Here is an 11,863-nt window from a genome sequence, read left to right on the forward strand (position 1 = left end):
TGTCACGGTTAGTCACTGAATATAAAGGGACGTGATAGAGTAACGATAGCATCATGGAGTTAGTAATTCAAAACCCAGGTTAATGCTTGAATCCCACTTGTGGCAGATGAAATTTTGAATTCAATAAAGAGCTAACCAAATGGAAATACATAGTCAGGTTCAGCAATATCCTTCTTTCAAAGAGAGGAAATCTGCTGTCCTAACTCGATGCAGCCTACTTGTGACTCTACACCCACAGCACTTACTCTCTGAGCAATAAATGTTGGCTGAGGTGGCAACACATACGTTCCAGGAATTAATTTTTGAAAAAATATACAAACAAAAGACTGCAACTGTTCTTTAATAAGTTAATAGCTGGACAGAGTTTGTTACACAAAGAAAATAAAGCTATAAATAGATTTGTGTGTTTATATAGCAAAACAGAGGGGTGTGTATATATAATTATTTGTATATTAAAATACATAAGACAGTTTAGCAATATCTTAACAGCAAAACAAAGTTTCAATCCATTTCTCAACACTAGTTTTTATAGAAACTCAATTCCAGAGAAATAATATTCCTATTTCAATTCTTTAGTTTCTTACTTAACTGATTCTCTTCCCAGTTCTCATTCCTGGACTTTTGAGATGGGTTTTTAAAAAATCTTTCCAAGACTGTTGGAATGAGCCTTTCTCAATTCCAACGGCCTAAAGCTATTTTCTCCAAAGTCTGATAATTTGACATTCTATAAATTCCCAGTCTGGAGATTTTACAAATAGACAAATAGAAAAGTGTTCTCCCTTCTGGCTTTTGACTTTTTAAATACATAAATCAGTCACAAACTCAGCAATATAAATATTTCACCTATTAACAGGACCAGTATTCTGCGAGGCAGTTGACAATCACATATCTTACGGAAAATTATGTCTCCAGTTCACTAAAAAACCTTCTAACCTTGTTTTTTAAAAAATGGCTATCTACGCAGAAATGAAAATGCACATCTACCTCTATTTGAAAAATCTAAATCCCAAATGATAATTTATGACACACATTTCCTTCTCAAAACATGAACGTGTATCCTTGTCTACATCTACATGTAAAGGCACAGTCTTTGTGTCTGTAACTTGTATCATTTTCAAGAAGTGCATTCATCTGAATTCCTACAAAGTAGTAAGGCGTCTTTTTTTTTTAATGTTTTCAGTCCATTAGGTTTTAAAATCACTTTAAAGTCTCATTGTCACTGTTTTCCATTAATTTTTTATTCTCAGGTCTTCAACATTGTACAAACTCTTACCTCTCTCCAATCTTCTGATACCGAGAGAATTTTAAACTGCCCAATCAGTAATTAATTGATCTCATCTTCTCCCCTGGCCTTGCTCAATATCCTGCATGTGGGCATTGGCCCTTTTTTGATTTATTATTTGTTTTGTGTGCTAAACATGCAAATCATATCTCACAATGAGTAATAAAATTGGCCAGAGAGCAGATTTTTTTAACGTTGTGACACCATAAAGGAAGTATTCCAGTGCCAGTCAAATAGGACTATTTATTCAGATTCATATCCTTGGTCCTGAATTCCAGTCAGGGAGTCAGTTAGCTCAGTTGGCTGGACAGCTGATTTGTGAGGTAGTGATAGCACCAGCATTGGGAGTGCTAGGTTCAAGTCCCAGCTTGTGTAATAACACCTCTGAATAGGTTGAGAGGACAATATCAATGATTTTTTTTCAGATAAATTTGCTTAAAATCTCATTTTTCCTTTACATTTCACATTTGCAACAAAGTGGTAATTCAGGTGAATGCATTAATTAGTCAGGTAGGAGAAAGTGAGGACTGGAGATCAAAGAGTGTGGTTGTGAAAAAGCACAACCAGTCAGGCAGCATCTTGAGGAGCAGAAGAATCGATGTTTCAGGCATAAGCCCTTCATCCTCCTTCCTGATGAAGAGCTTATGCCTCGAATGTCGACTCTCCTGCTCCTCGGATGCTGCCTGACTGGCTGTGCTTTTCCAGCACCACACCCTTTGGCATTAATTAGTCAGACAACTTAACATTTGTCGTGGAAAAACACAAATATGGTGTTTTGAGTTTTGTTTCCCTGTGTTTTAAAACCTAAAGGCCAGTTGTTAGCTCTAAAGCATTTAGCAGCTTGAGTTGTGCATGCTTGGAAACCATGGCAATGCATTCTTCACCGACTTAAGTGTAAACATTGTGTGTTTAGTCAAAAATTCTACTTTGCAAACCTGAATGATTCTTCCCAAAAGATTTGCAAGAACAGAATGTGATAGTCTTGGGGTAATGTCAGCCTTTTTGCACTTTTACAGGTCGATGTCAGAGCTTCTGTAATTATTCAAATACATGTTTAAATATCTAAAACAATTCTGAACTGAACAAATGAAGATTGCCAATTCTAGTATTTGAAAGCATTCTGTTTCTTGGTCTAATTGTTTAATATATTAGGTACTTTTATGATGTGGTTGTGCCACCTTATGCTGGTCTTTTAAAATCCACTTTTTGTGAATTCTTATTTATTTCAGGGTAACTCGAGTTGTGCTATGTTCTGGAAAACACTATTATACACTGGTTAAACACAGAGAATCTTTAGGAGAGGCGGGACAGAACTCGGCACTCGTCAGAATAGAAGAACTTTGTCCTTTCCCCTTGGAGGCACTTCAGCAACAAATGGAAAAATACAAAAATGCAAAAGGTCAGGGCTGATTAACAAATATTATATTAACTTTGAACACAGCGCAAACTACATACCCTCAAAACATTTGTCCACATGTGAGCTGTCAGTTCCTCCCCCTTTCTTAGTGTAATTTTTTAAATGCATATTTTAGAAGTAAAATGTTGATTGGGGAAGCATGCTGTTAATCAAGTTTCACCATTCCTGATAAAGGTTTTTTTAAGAAGGAACACACTGTACCCCAATTTACCCGACTTTCAGATCTAGGTTAATGGAAAGCAAACACTAAATTTCTGTAGGAAACAAGAATGATTATAGTCTAATTACTTAAAATAAATAGATATAAACAATTGGCACATAACATTACGAACTAAAATTCTAATCCCCTTATAAATACCAAATAAAAGCCAAAAGAAATGCAGATGCTGTAAATCAGAAACGAAGACATAAGGTGCTGGAAAAGCTCTGGAGTTCTGGCAGCAGAGGTCTGTGCATTGAAATCAGAGTTAATGTTTCAGATCTGGTGACCCTGTCTCAGCCCTTGTAAACACTCCCTGACACAAATACACACAGATAAATAAATAGATTATTAGCGGAGGAAAAAGAGTCAGGAAAGTCAGTTCAGTGGTCTTTGTCTCCTGATCTATCTTCTGTTAGCCAAGCCCTTTGTGTTCAGGTGTCTTTTTCTGTTTCCGCTGATTTGTAAGACGTGCAGAGTAACTGATTCACTTAGAAAATGTCTGATTTATTAATTTAAAATTCAGTGCACAGCAACTGTTGCTGGAAAGGGAAGCTGGTTTTATTTAAGTTGAAACTGAGTTTTGTTTTATTGTAGAGAATAGTGTGAGAAACAAAGCCCACTCACTTCAATAATTTCAGTCCGAGACAAGATCTGAATCAGTAGTGCCATTTATTTTACACTTGCAAGTGGGTGTGATGTCCACTTCCCTACAAGGCAAGGGACATACACACACCAAGTTCAATTCATACATAACATTTATATGATTTGATGTCTATTGTTTTACACTGCTCCCTCCCCTGTTTACATCGTCCACTTCCCTAAGACTGGCCCCCATTACCCCTGTTTGCCTCTTGCCTTATCCGGCCTTGTCTGTGATAAAATGCTTATTTCTGGTCTCACAAGGCTGTTTGACCTTACCCTGCTATAGGTCATTGTTAGGCATATCCTTTCTTCATCATTATCTACCCCCTTCATCTGTGCCTTTCCCGAGGCCGTTCTGATCCCTATGACCCTTTTAATTGGGGTTTGTTCCTGTGTTTTCGTAAAAGTGGGAAGCAGATGTTTATACCTACTGTTTGTACAGGCGTATCTAGCTTAACTTCATCCTCTCACAACATCTTATCTATTTGCCCACCGTGCCTACTATTGTTCATTGGCACATTTCATTCTGACATACAATTTTAGCTAATACAAAAACAATTATATATTTCCTCCACATCGTTTCCATTCTTGTTGACTCAGCTCTTGGCTAAAACAATTACATACTGGTGTGAGTTCATTTTACTTTGTAAGATGGAATTGCAGAAGTAACATTAATTTACCTATATCCCACAATAGGCAATTTTTACTGGGGAGAACATCACCACCTTCTCTCTGTCTTTCTGTTTCGTTTCCAGTTCCAACTTGCTCAGTTAGCTGAGAATCAGTCAGTTCATTTGTAAACACCTCCCTGGCTCCTGATCGTCTGCACACTATGGGAACCCATAGCTGCAAAACAAACTTTATAATCAATGTTAAATTCCTTGCTGTGAAATTCTGTCGCCCTCCTGGTAAATCTGTGTTTAAAAACCATTCTCTTTGCAGTTCACACTTTTTAAAGACACAAAAGAAATAAAAGATGCTGCTCTGACACACCAAGTATTCATTGCCTTGACAATTTGCCCAAAGGACAGGTCATCCCAGAAATTAGTTGATGAGTTCTTTAGCAATGGATGAGACACCTGTCAAAAGAACATAACTGCTCACTATTTAATTATACTTTACTAACGTATGAATAAAATTTTATGGCTATCAGTAATATTTCTTGTTTTAAACATCAAAGTTTCTTGAAGATATTATAATTCGACAGCATTTGTGCAGTTGCCTTTAATGAGCTCTTTGGGGGTGGGGGGGGGACGGTGTTCAATATAAAATTGTTGAATTCCTGTAGCATGGCATCAGGCCATCCATTCTATTGAGTCCACACTAACTGAGAAGAGCATCCCACCCAGATCTACTCCCCCTTATCCCTGTATTTTCCAAGTTAATCCAACTAGCTTGCACATCCCTGGACATAATGGGCAATTTAACATGGCCAATTCACCTAACCGGAACATTTTTGGACAGTGCTGCATGTTTGATTTTTGATAGACAAATCGTTTTTGCAGCCTCCACATCCTGTTTGACTCTGAGCTGAATTTCCAGCTGTATCCTATCCATCACTAAGATAGTCTTCTTTTTATCACAAGCATTGCTCAACTGTGCTCTACATCAAGCTTTTGTTATCTCGCAGTTAAGTGTTTCCCTGGCTAGCCTCCCACTATGAACTCACCACAGACCAGAATTCTTTCGAATCAGCAGCATACATCCTAACTTGTCCTACCTAAGGCCCTCCCACCCTTATCCTCACTGTTTTCATTGACCTACACTGGTTTCCTTTTGACAAACACAACAAATGTAAAATTGTCTACATGCTCATAGCTCTCCATGGCTTCATCGTTGATAGGATTTCATGGAATCCCTAGAGTATTGAAACAGGCCATTTGGCCCAACAGGTCCACACCAACCCTTGAAAGAACCAGACCCATTTCCCTACCATATTACTCAACATTTATCCCTGGCCAATGCACCTACCTATGCATCCCTGAACACAAGGGCAATTCAGCATGGCCAATTCACCTAACCTGCACATCTGTGAATTGGGGGAGGAAACCGGAGCACTTGGAGGAGACGTACACAGACATGGGGAGAATGTGCAAACTCCGCACAGTCCCCTGAGGCTGGAATTGAACCCAGGTCCTGGCATTGTGAGGCAGCAATGCTAACCACTGAACCACCCATCCTCGAACTGTGGAACCTCCTCCAGCAACATAATCCCCCAAGAACTTCTGACTGTGGACTTTTGCATGGCCTCAGTTCCCTTTGCCCCACCATTGGCAGCAATGCCTTCAGGACATCAAAACCTGACACTTTTAACACCCATCCTATACCTCTTGGCCACAATCTCCACCTCTTTGTCCAAGGTTTTAATCACTCCTCCTAATCCCTCCCTTCTACAGCTTTGTGTTACTCTTTGGTTTTGCTTCTGTGAAGCCCCTTGGGAGAATTTTCGACACAAATGGCATATTATAAATAAGCTTTGATGGTGGTTTTTAAAAAATATGAATTCATGAGATAAGGCTGTTGCTGGCCAATTGAGCATTTATTGCCCATTTCTAATTGCCCAAAGGGCAGTGAGAGTCAGTGACATTGTTGTGGATCTGGAGTCACATGTAGATCAGATCCAGTGAAGATGTGAGATTTTCCTTCCTAAAGGACATTTGTTAGCCAGATGGGTTTTTCCAACAATCTACAATGGATTCATAGTTGTCATTAGACTCTTAATTGCACATTTTTATTGAATATATATTCCAACATCTACAACAGTGGGATTCATTACTGGGTCTCTGGATTCATAATCTACCGATAATACAACCAGGCCATTACCTCCCCTCGTGTTGTGAAAATTTGGCTGTTCTCTTGTTGTTACAACATGGAGACCAAAGCAGCCTTCCTACTTCTATATTCACAACACAGTAAAATAAAACCCCAAAGAGCCACTCCAATGGTTCCTAACCTTTTGAATGACCAATCCCAGACTTTGTGAATCATTTCCAGACATCGGTTTTGCATCTCAAACAATAGACTAAACAATTTATTAAATAGAAATTAACATTAGTAAGGAGAAAGTTCAACAGCATGGCAAGCTGGTTAATGAAACATTTATTTTCTGCCTCCATTCACACAAAAGACAGACCATTAAAAGCACAATTTAGGGATAAACATAAGAAAATATCAAAACTAGCCAGATTGCTTAAATGTCCTTTCTGATTGATTGTTCACGAGTATAATTGTGCACTTCTTGGCTGTTTATCCTGAAATGTTGATCACGGTCACTTTCTTAGTTCAACCAAGCAAAGGCAGCAATTCTTCAACTCCGTTTTCCTCTCTTTGAATTTTCAGAAACTAGTATCTCAGATTAGGCAAGGAGCTTTCAAGTCTTCATTCTCTCTCAGCAGTAACTCAGAACAGTCTCTCCGGAAACATAGCTCAAAAAAAACTGTAATTCTAGTTCCATGCTGACAGACTGACTGACTGTACCTGAGGTCTCAGTTACCATTCAATAACTGTCATCTCCTTGAATATAGTGCTTGCTCCAGGCTTACAGGAACCAACTCCCCAATACTGACCTCATTGTATTGCCAACTTTTGCTAACTGTTTAAATACAATGAAAACAACAATTGCAAGAGATCACAGCAGGTCAGACAGCATCCAGACAGAGAGACAGAAAGCTAATGTTTCGAGTCTAAGATGACTCTCAAACAATCAAAGCTCACCCGGTCTGTTCTTTTTATCCCAAGCAGTCCCAAGGTCCATCAGTTATTTCCAGCTCATAATTCAGAATTGGTAAAAGAATAAAATAATGAAAGGTCAGCAGGGTTTCTAACATTGTCCTTTCTGACAACTCACTCTTTGTGGTTTGTTTTGGTTCTGACTTATTCTCCTGTGAAGCACCAATTTTGTGTGCTACATAAATGCAACCTCTCATCATGCACGTTCTCAACTCCTCCTCGAAAACACCTCTATGTTTTAGCCTCAACTTTTTTTTCCCCCACACCAATGACAATCCAATAAATCAGCACCCTCTTCCCATGTTGTATAAATTAGTGTCTCTTTTCCAAGTCTGGTTTTTCACGTCCCATTGCTGATGAATGTTTCAGATTTGTCTCCTTTTTGCAAAATTTATATTTTGTCTTCTCCTCTTCTAATTAGAGAGATTGAGACCCAGTGTAGCTGAGCCACTGCTGGCATCACTGAGATCATCTTGAGTGTATCAGTTTTAAAAACCTTCCTAATCTAAGTTCCATATTTGGTCAACATATCGATGCTTTGAAAAAACTTGTACCTCAAACCACTTAATGTATAACTTTTAAATACACTGTAACATGTTGGCAAACACAACAGCCAAGCTGCTGAGGACAATCTTTCATATGTAATGAATACTCAATTTGGAAATTATTTTCCAGACTTTATATGGAGTCAAGAAGAGCCAGAGAACATGGGCCCGTGGTTTTTTGTATCTCCCAGGTTTGACAAACAGTTAGCATGCAAGGTAAGCTGTCGTACATCTATGTAATTCTCAAATGTTAATACTTGTCTTAATCAAATGGGATATTTTTATTTGCTTTGGGTTGGAACACCAGTTTTGAAACTGGGCTCACATGGATGTGGATCCAGTTCCCACTCTTACTTACAAAGAAACAAGAACTTGTACTTTCACAAATTCAGGACATGTGAAATCTCTTTATAATACTGGCTACACTTGTAGAGTACTCCATGATTATGTCAAAATGGGCCTGCTAAGTAGTTTCTTAGCCAGAATAGTCAGAATTGTTAGGGGTCCTCCAAGCCTATTTATGAAGAATACATCAAGAATGGAATACTTTATGGAAACTATTTATTGCTTGACACAGAGCTTATATCTCCCATTAAAACAAGTGTCTCTGGTGCTGGCTAGCTCTTCTTTACATTCACATCTAAAGTGTTTTTTTTAAATCAACCTGTTCAGAGATGGTATAATACATGTCTCTGGCAGGATTGCTCCAGGCACAGAGGTAGGGACCCAAACGGCTGTGTCATTGAGATGTCAGTGTACAATTTACAACAACCAATAGCATAGTGCAAATCATATTTGACCAACATTTGAACCCTAAGCACATCTATTTTGCATGTGGCAAATAGATTATGAAATGATTACAAATTACAGCTACGTTTAATCTGCAAGCACATTTCATGTCTTTGTCCTTTCACTGTCCAGATGTGGATCCTTTGCTGTTGCTTATCAAACTGATTGATTAACTCTGCCCACCCTGGGCATTGTTTGTGCGATTTTCCAGTTCCAGTGGCATTTACTGAATGGAAATGACAGCAGGGAATGCACTTGTTATTAAGCAAGAACATTCCACAGTAAATATTTATTAGTATTACAAAACTCATGCATCCTAATTCATTCAAAACAAAAATTAATTATTTTTTCATGATTTTTTTCCTAGTTAAAGTTGGTGAGCAGACCCTCTCTTCCAGTACCTGCAGTTGGAATTGGGACTTTACATCAAGAACAAAATCAAGACATTCTCACCAGAACCTTCTCTTGAAAAGAAAACCTTGTGTTTCTGCTCTATGGTGCTTGATTATGAAAAGGTCTGACAACTTAAAATTGAGAGAATACCACTGAATTGAATTTTTTTATGAAATGTTACATTTTTTTATTAAGGAAAATTAACTAACTTCAGTCAAAATAAGAATTAAAATCCTGAGCTAGTTAGGAGTTGGGCATACAATGTGAACTGAAGTTTTGTAAGTAAATGTCTATGGTTTGGTGTACATGTTCTTGAGTTCCAAAAGCAAATTGATTCATGGCTTCTCAGCAGATTTTCTTCAAGATTTTGTTAATTAACTCAATTTAAATTCCCCAGCTATTGCAGCAGGAATTTAAGTATCCACATCTTTAGTCTAGGCATCTGGATTACTAGTCCAACAACAACTCTGTTGTCATCCTTATATTTGGTTGGAGATAATTGAATAATGACAAGGGTGATGTATGTCTACAGTTCATTCAGGCCTAAAAAAAGCATGTAAGCATTATTTAGAGCACTTGACTGTGCCTGTAAATCACAATTATTTGCATTATTTTTGGCTGTTAATTTATGCAACAAGTGTGTTTTCTGACATAGAGAATTATGAAACAGTGAGAAAAAAGTAATCCTATTTGATCTACTTTCTTCCCCAATGGGTTTTGGTTACTTTTTTTTGTTGAACAGTGTGGAAGTGAGGTTAACAGAGAAGAAGTCATTTTTACCAATTATTTTGCATTTCTCTAAATCTAATTTTAATGTGTAGCCTACTAATGGGCATAATTTTAAGGTGGAGAGGTAGCATTTGGTTGAACTGGTCATTTTTTAGTAGGGGAATGCATGTTATTTAGACTTGGTAATGCAGTTTTTGAGAAGATTTATAGATCAGGTTGAGGTTCAGTTTGTAAGTTTGCTCGCTGAGCTGGAAGGTTTGTTTTCAGACATTTTGTCACCATGCTAGGTAATATCATCAGTGAGCCTCCAGTGAAGTGCTGTGTTATAACCCGCTTTCTGTTTATGTGTTATGGTCTCGTAAAGTGTGATATCACTTCCAGTTCTTTTTCTCAGGAGGATGGTAAATGGGGTCCAAATTGATGTGTTTATTGATCGAGTTCAGATTTGAATGCCAGGCCTCTAGGAATTCCCGTGTGTCTCTGTTTAGCCTGTCCTAGGATGCATGTGTTGTCCCAATTGAAGTGGTGTCCTTCTTCGTCTCTAATGAGACTAGTGAGAGTGGGTCATGTCTTTTGGTTGCTAGTTGTTGCTCGTGTATCCTGCTGGCTAGTTTTCTGCCTGTCTGTCAAATGTAATGTTTGTTTAAACATATTACCATACATCAAAGACATCGCTGAAATGACTACCAGACAACTCTGACCCCTTGGCATCATGGTAACCCACAAATAGCGGCTGATCAACGTAAAGGACCCTATACAAACAACCAGCAAAACGAATTTCATTTACAAAATACCATGCAAGGACTGTAACAAATACTACATCTGACAGACCAGGCAAAAAACTAGCCACCAAAAGACATGACCAATTATCCCTAGTACCATTACATACAGACAAAGGACACCAATTTGACTGGGACAACACATCCATCCTAGGACAGGCTAAACAGAGAGACACACGGGAATCCCTAGAGGCCTGGCATTCAAACTGAAACTCCATTAATAAACATATTGATTTGGACCCCATTTACTAATTCTGAGAAAAAGAACCAGAGATGACATCACCCATATTAAGAGACCATGACACATAAATAGAAAGCACTTCACCGGAGGCTCACTGATGATATGGTGACAAAACGTCTGAAAAAAACCTTCAGCGAGCAAACTTACAACCTATACTTGGTAACATACATTCCTGATTTTTCTCAGTGCAGACAACCTCCTGTTTAAATGGAGTGAATGTAAATGCTCCAGTCACAGTGCAAGACTTCAGGGAGATGAGCAAAAGGGATGACTGTTCTGCTGCAAGAAAATACAAACTACTAATAGTCAACTTGATTCGGTCTGAAGGAGAGCTATTGTTGATGTGAACTATTCTCCCTTTGTCTGTCTGCACCATTGCTTAACTTGATCCGCAGCAATATACTGTTGCATTTGTGCGGCATTCCTGATGTAACTGGTCATCTAACAGCTTTGATTAGAACAGGTTGAATTACCAAACCCGGAGGTCAAAACGTAGAGAACAGGCTTTAAGCCAAAATCAAAGAGCTCATATATTTTGGAGGTAAATGCAATAGTACAGAATTTGGATCATTGTGTCTGCAGTGATTTATTTTAAGAGCAATTCCTGTCTGTCCTCCAACAACTCCCTTCCCTGTCCACCTGCAATTTTTAATCCTTCAACTACTTAGTGCTGTCAAGATTATTTTCTGTGGTGGACATGGGCAGACTCTGCATTGTGTAGCAAGTCAAATCACCCAGAGGTAAGTGTAAACTTTCACAACAAAATGGTAGTTTTTATTGGCAGGGAGAGGAGGATAGTAAGCTGGGGTTCCACATAGCAGGAATATAATCATTGAAACATCAGAGAAAATATGCATTATAGGTTGCTATAAGAGTTTAAAAGTCTTACTGATCCTGGAATCATTAAAATTGTTACATCACAGATGGAGGCCATTCAGTGAATCAGGTATGCCAGATCTAAGAACAACTTTGCTCCCCGCTACTTTTCCTGTGGCTCTTCAGGTGTATTATGAGGTTATTTTGAATAAATGGAATCTTTCTCTGCATGATGTACATCGAAGTTCTGGAAATACTTTATGCTGAATTGAAACATTAAATTACCTGATACTAACGTT

General features: G+C 38.2%; 1 protein-coding gene across 1 annotated transcript in view; it reads left to right on the plus strand.

Annotated features, from left to right (window-relative positions):
• The window catches only part of dhtkd1 (dehydrogenase E1 and transketolase domain containing 1), a 64,534-nt gene extending 52,671 nt beyond the window's left edge, over positions 1-11,863 (plus strand). Inside the window, exons 15-17 of the mRNA XM_072563029.1 lie at positions 2,512-2,681; positions 7,948-8,033; positions 8,974-11,863. Of these exons, the coding sequence (XP_072419130.1) occupies positions 2,512-2,681; positions 7,948-8,033; positions 8,974-9,075 (358 nt within the window). The 3' untranslated portion in view covers positions 9,076-11,863. The remainder of the gene's footprint in view (positions 1-2,511; positions 2,682-7,947; positions 8,034-8,973) is intronic.

This window comes from Chiloscyllium punctatum, chromosome 44, assembly GCF_047496795.1.
Source record: "Chiloscyllium punctatum isolate Juve2018m chromosome 44, sChiPun1.3, whole genome shotgun sequence".
Classification (NCBI taxonomy): Eukaryota; Metazoa; Chordata; class Chondrichthyes; order Orectolobiformes; family Hemiscylliidae; genus Chiloscyllium; species Chiloscyllium punctatum.